Genomic DNA, 17587 nt, shown 5'->3' on the forward strand with positions numbered 1-17587 from the left:
CTGTTCTCTAGGCTCCTGAAGAGTGTGGTACTGTAGGTCTGCTGTTCTCTAGACTCCTGGAGAGTGTGGTACTGTAGGTCTGCTGTTCTCTAGACTCCTGGAGAGTGTGGTACTGTAGGTTTGCTGCTCTCTAGACTCCTGAAGAGCCTGGTAGGTCTGCTGTTCTCTAGACTCCTGAAGAGCTTGGCAGATATGCTGTTCTCAAGACTTATGTTGGCTTTGGTACTGTAGGTCTGCTTTTACAAAAGAGTTTCTTATCATGTTAAGCTCTCACAGGCTTGGCTGACACCCGGCAAAGACTCCTGGGGAGCTTCCTTTTCAGCTTGAACTAGTGTTGATCAGAATCAGAGTATGACACTGATCTACGGTCAGATTTGTACTTTTCAACCCCTACTGGTTATATGTAGTATTTGGCATGGGCAGGCTGATCCTAGATCTGTGCCTATTTTGCTCTAAGGACAACATGAACTTTGAGTAAATGTTATCAAGATTTGCTGTTACCCTGCCTAGGCTCTTCGGGAGCATTATTTTCCCCTTGAACCAGTGTAACTCTGAAGTTACCCCCTATACAAATCAAATTGAATCAAAGTTTATTGATCGCATATACAGTTTTGCTTATGTTATTGCCGGTGCAGCAAATTGCTTATGTTTCCAGCTCCAACAGTGCAGTAATATCTAGCAACATAATAACAATACACACATCATCCATACGTTTAAAAAGAAATATCAGAAAGAGCAACGTCAGAGTCCAGAATATAAATACATGTACAGTCCCTTGCAAACGTATTCATCCCCCTTGGCGTTTTTACTATTTTGTTGCATTACAACCTGTAATTTAAATGTATTTTTATTTGGATTTCATGTAATGGACATATACAAAATAGTCCAAATTGGTGAAGTAAAATGAAAAAAATAACTGCTTATGTATTCACCCCCTTTGCTATGAAGCCCCTAAATAAGATCTGGTGCAACCAATTACCTTCAGAAGTCATATAATTATAACTAATTATTTGCACACAGGTGGACTTTATTTAAGTGTCACATGATCGGTCACATGATCTCAGTATATATATATACACCTGTTCTGAAAGGCCCCAGAGTCTGCAACACCACTAAGCAAGGGGCACCACCAAGCAAGCGGCACCATGATGACCAAGGAGCTTTCCAAACAGGTCAGGGACAAAGTTGTGGAGAAGTACAGATCAGGGTTGGGTTATAAAAAAAAAAAAACAGAAACTTTGAACATCCCACGGAGCACCATTAAATCCATTATTGAAAAATGGAAAGAATATGGCAGCACAGCAAACCTGCCGAGAGAGGGCCGCCCACCAAAACTCACGGACCAGGCAAGGAGGGCATTAATCAGAGAGGCAACATAGAGACCAAAGATAACCCTGAAGGAGCTGCAAAGCTCCACAGCGGAGATTGGAGTATCTGTCCATAGGACCACTTTAAGCCATACGCTCCACAGAGCTGGGCTTCACGGAAGAGTGTCCAGAAAAAAAGCAATTGCTTAAAGAAAAAAATAAGCAACACACATTTGGTGTTCGCCAAAAGGTATGTGGGAGACTCCCCAAACATATGGAAGACATCTGGTCAGATGAGACAAAAATTTAGTTTTTTGGCCATCAATAAAAATGCTATGTCTGGCGCAAACCCAACACCTCTCATCACCCCCAAAACAACATCCCCACAGTGAAGCATGATGGTGGCAGCATCATCATGTGGGGATGTGTTTCATCGGCAGGGACTGGGAAACTGGTCAGAATTTAAGGAATGATGGATGCCGCTAAATACAGAAATGTTCAGTCTTCCAGGGATTTGAGAGTTGGACGGAGGTTCATCTTCCAGCAGAACAATGACCCTAACCATACTGCTAAAGCAACACTCGAGTGGTTTAAGGGGAAACATTTAAAAGTCTTGGAATGGCCTAGTCAAAGCCCAGACCTCAATCCAATTGAGAATCTGTGGTATGACTGAAAGATTGCTGTACACAAGAGGAACCCATCCAACTCGAAGGAGCTGGAGCAGTTTTGCCTTGAAGAATGGGCAAAAGTCCCAATGGCTAGATGTGCCAAGCTTATAGAGACATTCCCCAAGGGACTTGCAGCTGTAATTGCTGCAAAAGGTGGCTCTACAAAGTATTGACTTTGGGAGGGTGAATAGTTGTGCACGCTCAAGTTTTCTGTTTTTCTGTCATATTTCTTGGTTGTTTCACAATAAAAAATATTTTGCATTTTCAAAGTGGTAGGCCATGTTGTGTAAATCAAATGATACAAACACCCCAAAAATCTTTTTTAATTCCAGGTTGTAAGGCAACAAAATAGGAAAAATGCTAAGAGGGTGAATACTTTCGCAAGCCACTGTAGTTGAATGGTGTGTATAGACAGGATAAACTGATCTCTGGTCAGTTTTGACCGTTTGCGTTCTACTCCATCATGGTGAAGGTTAGGATTATGAAAGAGTAGGCTGATCCTAGATCTGTACCTAGGCCCTAAGGGTAACTCTTGCAGAAAGAGTGTGGCTTCCATCAATGTAATTGTCTGCATCATTTCCAATCACCCATATATTTTTTTGTAAATATATAAAATATATATTTTCCATTATTTTTCCCCTAACTCTACCACCCTCCCCTAATTGGAGTAAACTAATGGACAACACTTAGGCTTCTACTTCCAGCTTATACATACTACACTGAACKAAAATATAAACGCAACATGTAAAGTGTTGGTCTCATGTTTCATGAACTGATATAAAAGATCCCAGAAATGTTCTATATGCACAAAAAGCGTATTTCACTCACATTTTGTGCACAAATGTGTTTACATCCCTGTTGGTGAGCATTTCTCCTTTGTCAAGATAATCCATCCACCTGACAGGTGTGGCATATCAAGAAGCTGATTAAACAGCATGATCATTACACAGATGGCAAACAGCGTGTATTAGTGTGAGTTTGCTGATGTCAATGTTGTGAACAGAGTGCCCCATGATGGCGTTGGGGTTATGATATGGGCATTGCATTTTATTGATGGAAATTTGAATGCGCAGAGATACCGTGATGAGATCCTGAGGCCCATTGTTGTGCCATTCATCCACCGCCATCACCTCATGTTTCAGCATGATAATTTAGCATGATATTTACTCCATGTCGCAAGGATCTGTACACAACTTCTGGAAGCTGAAAATGTCCCAGTTCTTCCAAGGCCTGCATACTCACCAGACATGTCACCCATTAAGCATGTTTGGGATGCTCTGGATCGATGTGTATGACAGCGTGTTCCAGTTCCCGCCAATATCGAGCAACTTCTCACAGCCATTGAAGAGGAGTGGGACAACATTCCACAGGCCACAATCAACAGCCTGATCAACTCTAAGTGAAGGAGATGTGTCGCGCTGCATGAGGCAAATGGTGGTCACACCAGATACGGACTGGTATTCTGATGCCCATAACTTTTTTTAAAGGACCAACAGAAATCTTTAGATTAAGGCCTAATGAATTGATTTCAATTGATTGATTCTCTTATATGAAATGTAACTCAGTAAAATCTTTGACATTTTTGCATATTACGTTTATATATTTCTTTCAGTGTATGTACATTTTACGGACACAGTATATTTTACATCAGTTATCTTTTGTGTGTTTTTAGTCCCATCCTTCAGCTCCACTCAACCCCTCCCATAGATCTCTGAACACCATCCAGTTTCTGATTTCTATTTGCCACGTATAGTTCCTCCTCTGTCATTTAGACTTCACATTAGTCTTTCTGTACAGCTGTTCATTTTACATTATTAATAGGGAAAGAATCCTTACAATTAACTTTGATTAGTGGAGACGGAGGAGACTGAAATGAAAACTTATGCTTAAAGTACTTTGCTTCCTCTTTCAAAACATTGTTTGATGAATCATGTGTGACTCTATTTGTAACACATTTCAGTAAAAAAAAAAATGGTAGTATTTCTATGTTGAAGATGTTTTTTATAAATTGGTGCATTTCCCCACATATTCCATCCATTACACTTGATATTCCTTGAATAAGGTCCTCCATTTCTTTTTGTTTTTCCTCTTAACTTACTCTGAGCCTCTATGGTAGAGTTTTATTACCATCTATCTGTACTGTTAGGCCCTCTATTTTCCTTTGTTAATATGAACTATTTTGACTGAAATTCATTGTTTTAAATATGAGGATTGAATTGCATGGCCTCTAAAGGCACATGTAAAAGTGTGCCATACAATAAGGGGATCTACTAACATATATCACATAACATATCCATCTATGTTATGTTATGTTGGAACAAATCTGTTATAAATTCCTCTGTCCTAGTTAAACACAAGTTGTCAACCAATAGGCTTTGTTTAAATGTCCAATATCATCGCCCATGTGAAAATTCTGTAAGAGTAATGTATATGCCAATTATTTGATGGTCTGACCTCATTCTATCGCCTATCAACACTTTTTTTAAACTTTGGGTGCCAGCGAGAATTAAATAAGAAAGTAGTCCAGACTACTAGCTTAACTGAGCGTCCACCATGTATATTTCACCAGGTCAGGCTAAGGGTAACTTATACCTGGAGCCTGGAGTGTTTTCATGCTAGACAAGAAAGGCCAATGGGTCATACCATTCTTTTGAAGGGGCCATGGGTAATACCATGTCTAATGCTTTAACTCTGGGGGGGGGGGCTTTTAAAAGCTAAGACCCTTCCTTCACAAGAAAACAGGTTGTGAATGCAGTGTATCACTCATACTGTACAGGGTTTCCATTACCTTCAGGGAGAATCTTTCAAAACTTTTACATCTTCTTAAAAAGGCTGATTGTCTGCTTTTGCATTGATGTTTGTATCTGTTGTGTACTCTGCCAGCTCTTTGACTGTTAAACTGGTTAGCCTTCAGGAATAAACATTCATTCTGTGTCTATTAACTCTTTCAAATGTTTTCCTGCAGAGATATACTTTGTTAAATGTACTATATGTTTCAGTAAAGTACGACGACAGAAAAGCCAGGGCAGCAAAAGAACCGGACGTTTAAGTACAATACAGGTAGATGAATGGAAAACAGCAGGATAGAAGAAAACAGAAGAAAATAAGGAAAGACTAGAAAGACAAAACAAAAGAAAGCAGGTCCCAGAAAACAGAAAGGATACAGCTTTAACAGGAGAGAAACAGAAAGCAGAAAGCTTTAACCAGGAGAGAAACAGAAAGCAGAAAGCTTTAACCAGGAGAGAAAACAGAAAGCAGAAAGCTTAACCAGGAGACAAACAGAAAGGATACAGCTTTAATCAGGAGAGAAACAGAAAGCAGAAAGCTTTAACCAGAGAGAAACAAGTTTTATAAATGCAGAAACAGTCCTACAGAAAATTGAAGTATAAGATACAGAAACTAATAGGAAAACAGAAATCAGTCCATCAAAGGAAGAGAACAAGAAACCAGATCATTGTTGTCAGCTAGCTGGTTTAGTGATCAACATGGTGAATCTAAAACCACTCTTGAGTTTATTTCATTCTATGTTGTTCTATGTATAAACCAGTCGAGTCGTAAAACCGTAGAAGTTAACATTACGTCAAATTGCATGCAGAAGTGCAGTGTGTACATACCTGACATCGATGGTCTCAGAGCCAGGCTCACAGGACGGTAGTAGTAGTAGTATATCATTTGGTAGTTCTCGAACTAAGCGCAGAGAAACTGAGAATCAGAAGTCTCGGCTATGTCCCAAATGGCACCCCATTCCCTATATAGTGCACTACTTTTGACCAGCGCCCTGTGGCCCTGGTCAAAGTAGTTACTATAAAGGGAATGGGTGCATTTTCAAACATCAGTCAGCTATATTAGAAACAGACACATTAAAGGAGTTACCTGTCTGATACTTTCATGTCTGTAAGCTCATTAAATTACAAATCATAGATCATAAAATAGACGCCAGAGCATCTGTTAAAGGGCTTTGTATCGCTCTGTCTCAAGTCTTTCTGGAGATGGGAAAAACAATGTAAAAAAAAAAAAAAAAAAGTGTGAACCCGATTTCTCCATCCCAAGTTATTTAGGAGCTGACAGAATTGCTTTTCCAAAGCTCAAGTGGTTTTTATATTTGGTACTATTTGGCAAATAGTTTGGCAAATGTACCAAATATTCCCCTGTTAACTGACAAATTAAATAATTTCCTTTGCATTTTTAGACTTGAATCTACAGCTATGTGATCTCTGGATCTATAGCATAGTGTTTGTTGATCTCTGATCTATAGGCATAGTGTTTGTTTGATCTCTGGATCTATAGCATAGTGCTTGTTGATCTCTGGATCTATAGCATAGTGCTTGTTGATCTCTGATCTATAGCATAGTGTTGTTGATCTCTGGATCTATAGCATAGTGCTTGTTGATCTCTGGATCTATAGCATAGTGTTTGTTGATCTCTGGATCTATAGCATAGTGCTTGTTGATCTCTGGATCTATAGCATAGTGCTTGTTGATCTCTGATCTATAGCATAGTGCTTGTTGATCTCTGGATCTATAGCATAGTGTTTGTTGATCTCTGATTATACATAGTGTTTGTTGATCTCTGATCTATAGCATAGTCTTGTATCTCTGGATCTATAGCATAGTGTTTGTTATCTCTGGATCTATAGCATAGTGTTTGTTGTCTCTGGATCTATAGCATAGTTGTTGATCTCTGATCTATAGCATAGATGTTTGTTGATCTCTGGATCTAATAGCATAGTGTTTGTTGATCTCTGGATCTATACATAGTGCCTTGTGATTCTGATCTATAGCCTAGTGCTTTGTTGATCTGTAGTCGTTGTCTGATCTATAGCATACAGCTCTTGTCAGTGCAAGAGACTGTTTTGTTTAATCCAACAGAAGCAGCAAAAATTCCAAACCCTGAAATCAACATTCCACAAGGAACTCCAACCAAATATTTGCGTTTTGGGTGTAGAAAAAATATTTATGTTGAGCTTTGTACTGTGAATAAACATCAACAGTGACGTCTAATCCTGTAGTATCTAGGTATCCAATAAATAGACTGTGTGTGTTTCCGTTGTCGTCTGTCGTGTCAATATAGTAAAATAAGGTTCTCCTGTCTGTCATCTGTTGTACTTTGTCGTGTTAACACAGTTCAGAGTAGAAACAGAGTACAAGCAGAGTAGAAACAGAGAGAAACAGAGTAGAAACAGAGTAGAACAGTAAAACAGAGTAGAAGCAGAGTAGAAACAGAGTAGAAACAGAGTAAAAATAGAAGCAGTGAAACAGAGTAGAAACAGAGTAAAGCAGGTAGAAGCAGAGTAGAAACGAAAAAGCAGAGTGAAACAGAGTAGAAGCAGTAAAGCAGAGTAGAAGCAGAGTAGAAACAGTAAAAGCAGAGTAGAAACAGAGTAGAAGCAGAGTAGAAAACAGAAGTAGAAACAGAGTAGAAACAGTAGAAACGAGTAGAAGCAGAAGTAGAAACAGAGTAGAAGCAGAGTAGACAGAGTAGAAGCAGAAAACAGTAGAAGAGAGTAGAACAGAGTAGAACAAGTAGAAACAGAGTAGAAGCAGAGTAGAAGCAGAGTAGAAACAGAGTAGAAACGAGTAGAAACAGAGTAGAAACAGAAGTAGTAGCAAGTAGAAACAGTAGAAGCAGTAGAAAAAGAGTAGAAACAGAGTAGAAGCAAGAGTAGAAACAGTAAAGCGATAGAAACAGAGTAGAAACAGAGTAAAGAGAGAAAACAGAGTAGAAGCAGAGTAGAAAGCAGAGTAGAAACGAGTAGAAGACAGAGTAGAACAGATAGAAGTAGAAACAGAGTAAAGCCAGAGTAGAACAGAGAAGCAGAGTGCAAAACAGAGTAGAAACAGAGTAGAAGCAGAGTAAAACAGTAAAGCAGAGTAGAAACAGAGTAGAAACAATAGAAGCAGAGTAAAAACAGAGTAAGCAGAGTAGAAGCAGAGTAGAAACAGTAGAAGCAGAGTAGAAAACAGAGTGAAAACAGAGTAAAGAACAGAGTAGAAACAGTAGAAGCAGAGTAGAAAACAAGTAGAAACAGAGTAGAAGACAGAGTAGAACAAGTAGAACGAACAGAGCAGAGTAGAAACAGAGTAGAAACAGAGTAGAACGAAGTAAACAGAGTGAACAGGAGTAAGAAACAGTAGAAACATAAAAAGCAGAAGTAGAAACAGAGTAAAACAGAGTAGAAAAAGTAGATAGCGTAGAAACAGAGTAGAAGCAGAGTAGAAACAGAGTAGAAACAGAGTAGAAACAGAGTAGAAACAGTAGAAACGAGTAAAACAGAGTAGAAACAGAGTTAGAAACAGATAGAAAGCAGAGTGAACGAGTAAAATCAGAGTAGAACAGAGAAAACAGAGTAGAAACAGAGTAGAAGCAAGTAAACAGAGTAGAAACAGTAGAGAGCAGAGTAGAGCAGAGTAAGAACAGTAAAGCAGAGTAGAAACAGAGTAGAAACAGTAGAAACAGAGTAGAACGTAGAGATCAGAGTAGAAGCAGAGTAGAAACAGTAAAACAGGTAGAAACAGAGTAGAAACAGAGTAGAAACAGAAGAGAAAGCGAGTAAAAGCAGAGTAGAAACAGTAAAACAAGTAGAAGCAGATAGAAAAGATAGAGAACATAAAGCAGAGTAGAAACAGAGTAGAACAGAGTATGAAACAAGTAGAAACAGTAAAAGCAGAGTAGAAGATAACAGGTAGAACAGTAGAACAGAAAGAGTAGAAACAGTAAGCAGAGTAGAAGCAGAGTAGAAGCAGAGTAAAGCAGAGTAAAACAGAGTAGTAGAAACAGAGTAGAAACAAGTAAAAAGCAGAGTAGAAACAAGAAAGCAGAGTAAGAACAGAGTAAAAGACAGAGTAGAAAGCAGAGTAGAAGCAGAGTAGAAAGCAAGTAGAAACAGAGTAGAAACAAGTAAGAACAGAGTAGAAACAGAGTAGAAACAGAGTAGAAACAGTAGAAACAAGTAGAAACAGATTAGAAACAGGTAGAAACAGAAGTAGAAACAGTAGAAACAGAGGTAGAAACAAAAACAGTCAGAACCAGATAGAAAACAGAGTAGAAACAGAGTAGAGAAACAGGTAGAAACAAGTAAAGCAAGGTAGAAAAGATTAAAACAGAGTAGAAAAGCAGAGAAACAGTAGAAAACAGATGAAAACAGTAGAAACAGAGTAGAAACAGAGTAGAAACAGAGTAGAAACAGAGAAAACAGTAAACAGAGTAGAAACAGGTAAACGAAGTTAGAAGCAGATAGAAACATAGAAAACAGAGTAGAACAGAGAGAACAGAAACGAGTAGAAAAAGTAAAAGCAGTAAAACAAAGTAAACAGAACAGAGTAAACAGAGTAGAACGAGAAACAGAGTAGAAGCAAGTAGAAACAGTAGAAAAGTCACAGAGTACATCATATGTAGAAGAAGAAAGAAGGACCCTACACCTGGGTTCGATCCGCCCTCCTTGCAAGAAGGTGGGTCTGGGTCCTGGACGTCGACCGAGCGAGAGCCCACTCTCTCCGGAGAGAAGCAGGAGCAGGAGAGTATCCTGGGGTCCCTCGGCTGTGATCCCCGGTGTTGTGAGGAGTAATATCCAACTCCAATTCTCCTATGGGGCTGAATTGACGGGACATGTAGCCTGTAAACGGGCAGCTGTTGTATGTGTGACGAGTGGAGAGCGGAGGGCCTGCCTGGAGTAGGCCTCAGATGAGACCAGGGGTTTGGGTGGTGGAGGGGCCCCTCGGGGCAGAGCGCTCAGCAGGGTGCTGGTAGAGTCCTGGACTGGGTTGAAGATGAACAGGGAGGAGTTGAGCTGGTAGGGCTMGTGCCTGGAGAGGTCCATCTCTATCTTGGTGCAGCCGTWCTCCAGGGGTGGTTCCTCGGGGACCGGGGCCGGGGTTGGAGCCTGCTGGCTGGGCCTCCTGTTCGCGGGCTGAGGGGTCTGGAGGGTCCGTGTCAGCCTGGCGCTGAGGTCAGTGTTGTTAGCGATAGCTTTGACCCGGCCAGGCATATTAGATGGATAGATCCAAGACGGCGGCAGAGACGCGGTGGGAGACGGAGACCTCATCTGACCACCTCCACCACCGGAGACATTCTGGTTCTCCACTACGTACTTCTCCATCCTGGACTGGCGCTTAGCGAACAGCTCGGCCCCCTTCCCTGATGCGTTGGTCAGGGTCTGCTCTGGCTGGTGCTGCCCCCTGGGTTCCCTGGTCCTGGAGCTCTTGAGACAGGAGGACCACTCCGGCACGTTGGCAGCCTCCGCCTTCACCTCCTCCCTGGCTAGGAAGTTAGAGGCCTCGGCCCCCAGAGCCAGCAGCTCCTCCTCTGGGGCTGGGTCGGGAACGGAGCGGAGGCCGTGCTTCTTCCTGTCATCGTTCCCCTGGACCAGAGAGAGGAGTTCAGGGTTGGGTGCCATGACAGGCTTCTCCTTAAAGGTGAACATGGACTTCCTGGCTGTTGACGATCGTCTGATGGCCGCCGCCCCTTTCTCCAGAATGCCCGTTTTGATTGGCTGCTGCTGGTTCTGTTGACCAATAGGCTGAGGGGTGAAGGGGACAAAGGTGTTGGGTCTGGGGGAGGTTGGAGGAGGGATGTATTGGGTGACAAGAGGGTTGGGGGGTCGATATTGGGACACTGGGGCAGCTGTAGGAGGAGGGTTGTACTGGGGGGCGGGGGTAGACCTAGGGAACATGACGGTAGACTTGGGAGTAGGACTGGAGAGAGACTGAGAGGGAGGAGGAGGATGGATGGGGAAGGCTGGGAGAGGAGGCATGGAGCATGAAGCAAGAGGGGGAGGAGGGGAGAAGGCGACAGGGCGAGTGGCAGTGAAAGCAGGGAGAGGGGGAGTGGAGTAGGAGGGGGCTGGGAGTATGTTGTTATCCATGACAGGACTCCTGGCCTCTGGGGACTTAAGCTGTACGGTGGGCGGGGAGAAGAAGGGTCTGGCTGTCCGGTTGACGATGGTGGGGGTCTGTCTGGACAGGGACATAGAAACTCGCCCGCCATTTTGGATCTCTCCAGCAGAGCCCTGGGTGCTGTGGAAGCCATTACGGGTCTCAGAGGGAGCTGTGGGGTATGAGCCCCTATTCATCCCCACTTCCTCTCTGACTGTACCGGTGTTGTTGTCATTTACTGGTATAATCTCATCCTTCACTTCACCCTCAATATCCTCGTATATCTCCTCTCTTTCTCTCTCTCCACTCCTCTCTTCCTCCTCCTCTTCTCTCTCGTTCACCGGCTGGAAGTGTCTCTCTTGTATCACGTCCACTTCCTCGTAGATGTGCTCGTCGCCTGGGTCCTCCATGATGTCACTTCCTGTGACCTCACATCCAAAGGATGGCGACCAGAGTGTTGGTTTTGTCCCGCTGCTGTTCTTCCGGTTCAGTTGTCTGTCTGTCTCTGTCCCTTCACTAGGACCCTCCCTCTCCTCCTCCCATGTCAGGTTGTTGTTCCTGTTATCTCCGTCTCTCTCCTCTTCTCTCGTTCTTTCCCCGCAGCTCTCTAGCGTGAAGGCGTTGACCCTCTGCTTGCGGCGGTTGAAGAGCTGGACGCCGCGTGAATTGGAGCAGCCAGACGGGACGGTCAGCTGGGCCGCGATGATCTGTGACCTCACCCTCGCCTCCTTCAACTCCTTCTCTGATAGGCTGGCACTACGCGTCAGGTCTGGAGGGGGGGAAAGGAATGCAGGAAGAGAGAGAGAAGGAGTAACAGAGCGATAGAGGAGGGGGGAGAGAGAAATCAAGATGGTTATTTGATGATAGCAACAAAAGCTTGGACACATTAATTAAACTCATAACCCCAGAATAGCCATGTGTTCGTTTTCTAGTATTAGAGGGTAGCTAACTAACACCTATTATAGGAAACACCTCTGTTAAAAGTGTTGCCTCAAAAATGTGCTTAATGGGTAAGTCAATCTTAGATGTTAAGTCCCCTATTTGAGCGGTTCTGGACTGGTTTCAGTAGAGCTCKCGAGTGGCACAGTGGTCTAAGCCACTGCATCTCGGTGCTTGAGGRGTCACTACAGACACCCTGGTTCGATTCCAGGCTGTATCACAACTGGCTGTGATTGAGAGTCCCATGGGGCGGCGCACCATTGGCCCAGTGTCGTCCGGGTTTGGCCGTTGTAGGCCGTCATTGTAAATAAGAATTTGTTCTTAACTGACTTGCCTAGTTAAATAAAGGTTAAATGTAAAAACAAATGTTTTTTTTTTTAAATAGGTGCTTGTAAATATTCAAACTAATGTGAACCAACGAGGACAAAGTCTTAACAAGTTTGAGGAGGAATATACAGTGCCATAACAAAGTATTCCTTGACATATTCCACATTTAGTTGTGTTACAGCCTGAATTCATAATGAATTAAATATTATATTTTTATCACCCATCTACACACAATACCACATATTGTCAAAGTGAAAACATGTTTTTAGAATCTTTATTGAAAAATGAAATACAGAAATATTMAATTTACACAAGTATTCACAACCCTGAGTCAATACATGTTAGAATCACCTAAGGCAGCGATTACAGCTGTGAGTCTTTCTGGGTAAATCTCTAAGAGCTTTGCATACCTGGATTGTACAATATTTGCACATTATGCTTTTCAAAATTCTTCAAGCTCTGTCAAGTTGGTTGTTGATCATTGCTTGACAGCCATTTTCTAGTCTTGCCATAGATTTTCAAGACGATTTCAGTCAAAACTGTAACTAGGTCACTCAGGAACCTTTAATGTCATCTTGGTAAGCAACTCCAGTGTATATTTTGCCTTGTGTTATAGGTTATTGTCCTGCTAAAAGGTGAATTTAACCAGTGTTTGTTGGAAGCAGACTGAACCAGGTTTTACTCTAGAATTTTGCCTGTGCTTAGCTTTTTTTATCCTAAAAAAACTCCCTAGTCCTTGCCAATGACAGGCATACCCATAACATGATGCAGCCACCACCATGCTTGAAAAATATAAAGAGTGGTACTCAGTGATGTGTTGGAGTTGCCTCAAACATAACGCTTTGTATTCAGGACATAAAGTTAATTTATTTGCCTTTTTTTTCTTCCAGTTTTACCTTATGCATATTTTGGAATATTTTTAGTATGTACAGGCTTCCTTCTTTTCACTCTGTCATTTAGGTTTGTATTGTAGAGTAACTACAATCTATCCTCAGTTCTCCTATTACAGCCATGAAACTCTGTAACTTCTWTAAAATCCCCTGTGGCCTCATGGTGAAATCCCAGAGCAGTTTCCTTCCTCTCCGGCAACTGAGTTAGGCAGGACACCTGTATCTTTGTAGTGACTGGGTGTATTGATACACCATCCAAAGTGTAATTAATAACTTCATCATGCTCAAAGAGATATTCAATGTGTGCTTCTTTTTTTCTACCCATAATGCCCTTTTAGTGTAAGAACTGTTTGAAAAGACTGCCTAAGATTGCCTAAGACTGCCTAAGATTTCTGACTGTTTTGGTGGGATAGAGCTTTGGCCTTTCCATGGTGACATCACCATACTGTAAATGAGTTTATGGAACAATAAGAAAGAGTTCCAAACCTCTCTGCCAATAACAGCTAGTTTTAAAATGTACCCTCCCCTCTCAGACCATTCCCAGACAGTCCTAGCAAAATTATTACCTGAGAAATTGCTCTTTGCTAAGAAGCTATTCTTGCTTATTTTTGACAATTTCATTGAAATCAATTACAGTAAGGTACTTAATTTGTACCCACATTTTTTTTATTGAGATAAAAATGGCTGGATTGGAGACAAGGAGACAAGGTAAGGAGACAAGACTGTAACTACGAATTGGATACCACGAGACTGTAACTACCAATTGGATACCARGAGACTGTAACTACCAATTGGATACCACGAGACTGTAACTACCAACTGGATACCATGAAATTTGGGAGAAAAAGGGGGATGAAAAATATATTTTTTAAATAAATAAAATGTATCAATTGACCATTTSGGCAAACTCCTGGCAGACTTGATACAAATGATTATGCAGTAATGTAATTCTTCACTGGATCAGTCTGAAACTTTGGACTAACATCTGGTGGCCAAAATCTAAATTACACCTAGACTCCTATCTAAAAGTATGGCCTTTCTCTTGCATTTCAAAGATGATAAAAAAAATTAAAAATAAAACACAGCCAAAAAATCCTACAATGTGATTTTCTGGATTTTATTTTCTCATTTTGTTTGTCATAGTTGAAGTGTACCTATGATGAAAATTACAGGCCTCTCTCATCTTTTTACGTGGGAGAACTTGCACAATTGGTGGCTGACTAAATACTTTTTTGCCCCACTGTATATATATATTTTAGGTGAACATAAAACAAAAAAAGGGTAAGATCCTTAAGAGGTTCATGTGTTATATTCTCCTACATTCATTTCACATTTCCAAAAATGTAAAAGTGTTTCCTTTCAAATGGTATCAAGAATATGCATATCCTTGCTTCCGGTCCTGATCTACAGGCAGTTAGATTTGGGTATATCATTTTAGGTGATTTTTTTTTTTTTTAAAGGGTAAGATCCTTAAGAGGTTCATTTGTCCTCGACTTGTCCATGCTTAGCAATGGGGCAGACATTTCAGACACATCAGCTATTTTCTTTCAGTAATAAAATACATTGACTATGACGACTTGGCACTGTGGCTCAATTCTTTAGACAATGTGATTTTTTTTTTTTTTAAACAACAGTGTTTCTGTTGAAAATGGAGGCTTGGTTTTATTGTCTGAGGTTAAGCGCTCCGTTCAGAGCAGGAGAAAGAATTTTCTCTCTTCCATCTGGTCCCTCACCAAGCATTCCTCAGCAGCCCAGAACATTCCCTGTCAGCAACTCAGATTCCCTATTCCCTACATAGTGCACTACTTTTGACCAGAGTCCTATGTTGCACTAACTCAAGGAATGGGATAGGGAATAGGATTCTATTTGGGACTAAATCTCTGCCTCAGTCAGTTTATAATGTCTTCAAGGCTGTAGATCAACCCTTTATTAATCATAAATCATTACAGCCACAGCTCTATGTACCTCGTCATTTCAGCCACAGCTCTATGTACATCGCCATTTCAGCCACAGCTCTATGTACCTCTCCATTTCAGCCACAGCTCTATGTTCCTCTCCATTTCAGCCACAGCTCTATGTACCTCTCCATTTCAACCACAGCTCTATGTCCCTCTCCATTTCAGCCACAGCTCTATGTCCCTCTCCATTTCAGCCACAGCTCTATTACCTCTCATCACCAGTGTATCTGGGTTTAATAATTCTCTAAAATATATTTTGTATGCATCATATTGTATGCGTTCACTTTATGCTACTGTGTGTGTGTATGTGTGTGTGGTGTGTGTGTGTGTGTGTGTGTGTGGTGTGTGTGTGTGTCAGTGTGGTGTTGTGTGTGTGGTGTGTGTGTGTGAGTGTGTTGCTGGTGTGTGTGGTGTGTGGTGTGTGTGTGGTGTGTGTTGTGGTGTGTGTGTTTGTAAATTGCTGGATAGCAATCACAACAACTCCTCAGTGACCTTTGTAATTGTTAATCACGTATCTTCGCGTGGTGATGCATACCCGAATGACGGTTCTGTTTCCATCCTGAGATCCTGGTTTAGTAGGTGAAGACTTCCTACCTTGTGCTTCATGACTGTGATTCACTGGATACGATCCAGCTCTGGCTCTGTCAGACTAGAGGTCGACGATTCATCGGAATGGGCCGATTAATCTCGGGCGATTAAGTTTTTCATAACAATCGGAAATAATTTTTGGCGCCGATTTTGCGTTTTTTGGGGGGGGGGGGTTTGACAACCTTTATTTAATATTTATTTAACTAGGCGCAAGTAGTTAAGAAACATTCTTATTTTCATGACGGCTAGGAACGTTCTATCCTCGTTCAGGGGCAGAACGACAATTTTTTTTAACCTTGTCATCTCCCCCGTGGGGGATCGCAATCTTGCAACTTACAGTTAACTAGTCCAATCTTAACACCTGATTACATTGCACTCCACGAGGAGCCTGCCTGTTACGCGAATGCAGTAAGCTAAGGTAAATTGCTAGCTAGCATTAAACTTATCTTATAAAAAACAATCAATCATTGACTGCCATTGCTCCAATGTGTACTTAACCATAAACATCAATGCCTTTCTTAAAATCAATACACAAGTATATATTTTTAAACCTGCATATTTAGCTAAAATAAATCCAGGTTAGCAGGCAATATTAACCAGGTGAAATTGTGTCATTTCTCTTGCGTTCCTTGCACGCAGAGTCAGGGTATATGCAACAGTTTGGGCCGCCTGGCTCTTTGCGAACTAATTTGCCAGAATTTTATGTAATTATGACATAACATTGAAGGTTGTGCAATGTAACAGGAATATTTAGACTCATGGATGCCACCCGTTAGATAAAATACGGAACGGAATAAACGTTTTGTTTTCGAGGTGATAGTTTCCGGATTAGTCAAAGGTATATGGTTTAGAGAGAAATAATTCGTTTTAATTCCTGTAATAACTTGCGGCTGAACTTGAAAGGGGTTCCTTCGTTATTTTACCATTCATGTCTTCCATAGATAATGTCTTGATCTACTTCAAATAAGGTCGGTGTTTCATGCAGGCTTAAACCGCATCGACGTTTTGATACCCGTGTAAATCTCACTAGGATAAGGTAACGTTGGTCAACATATTTTCATAAATCCACTCTACAATTGTTTTTATCTTCGCTTATATTTAGCCAATATTGAGCAGAGCTACCTTGTCCTATGGATATCTACACAGTTATAAAATTGGCACGGTGGTGTAAGCCTACACGAAACACAGACCTTATTTTAAGTGAATCTAAAAAATATCCTATGGAATAAATGAAGGAACCGCTTTTCAGATTTTGCTAGAAGGTGTCATGGGAATTATGACTCGCACTTTGGTCGTCAATTCTTACCATGCCCATCATTAAAATAGGATTTCCTGCATATAGAAATTAAAGTTTTTGTTTTCAACATTCACCACAGGTAACTTAAACTCTATTTTTATTCAAACAGTTGAGAGTATTTGTCTCCTAAGCAGACTCTTCAGTATCATTGTCACTTCAGAGCTGTGTGTGTGTATCGGTATCGGCGTTGAAAAATCATAATCGGTCGACCTCTAGTCCAGACACCATCACCGGCTGTGATTCACTATTAAAACAACACCCCTGACACAGCTGGCACCGCAGCAAACCTTCAACCTCTCTCCACACCATGACCACCCAGACAGGCAAACCTTCAACCTGTCTCCACACCATGACCATCCAGACAGGTACTGTACATAAACTGATGGGAACCACAGTGTACGAGCCAATCACAATATCACCTAAAGCAGCCAACCAGCTAGCTCCAAACTCTGACCGGGTCACTTCCCAAATGACACCCTATCCCCTACCTATAGTGCACTGCTTTTGACCAGAGCCCTATGGAAAAGTAGTGCACTATATAGGGAATAGGGCACTATTTGGGACGCATATCTTTCCCAGTGTGTTCATATTAAAGGCAGATGTTCCTGGCTCTGAGTGGGTCTTACATTAAACTGCATGGCGATCCCTCCAAATACAGTTTACAGCCAGCCGACCAGACCAGGAATAATCTGCATCTGTGTTTATGATTTTACAGACTGAATCTGGACCTTAATTAAATTAAC

The 17587-nt window shown here is 41.5% G+C and overlaps 1 protein-coding gene across 1 annotated transcript in view; it reads right to left on the bottom strand.

The window, feature by feature from the left end:
• LOC112069511 (synaptopodin-like) overlaps positions 1 to 17587 on the bottom strand; it is a 45236-nt gene that overhangs the window by 4098 nt on the left and 23551 nt on the right. The window contains 1 exon segment of the mRNA XM_070438570.1: positions 9618 to 11614. Coding sequence (XP_070294671.1) covers positions 9618 to 11614 — 1997 coding nt within the window.

This window comes from Salvelinus sp. IW2-2015, unplaced genomic scaffold, assembly GCF_002910315.2.
Source record: "Salvelinus sp. IW2-2015 unplaced genomic scaffold, ASM291031v2 Un_scaffold1036, whole genome shotgun sequence".
Taxonomy (NCBI): domain Eukaryota; kingdom Metazoa; phylum Chordata; class Actinopteri; order Salmoniformes; family Salmonidae; genus Salvelinus; species Salvelinus sp. IW2-2015.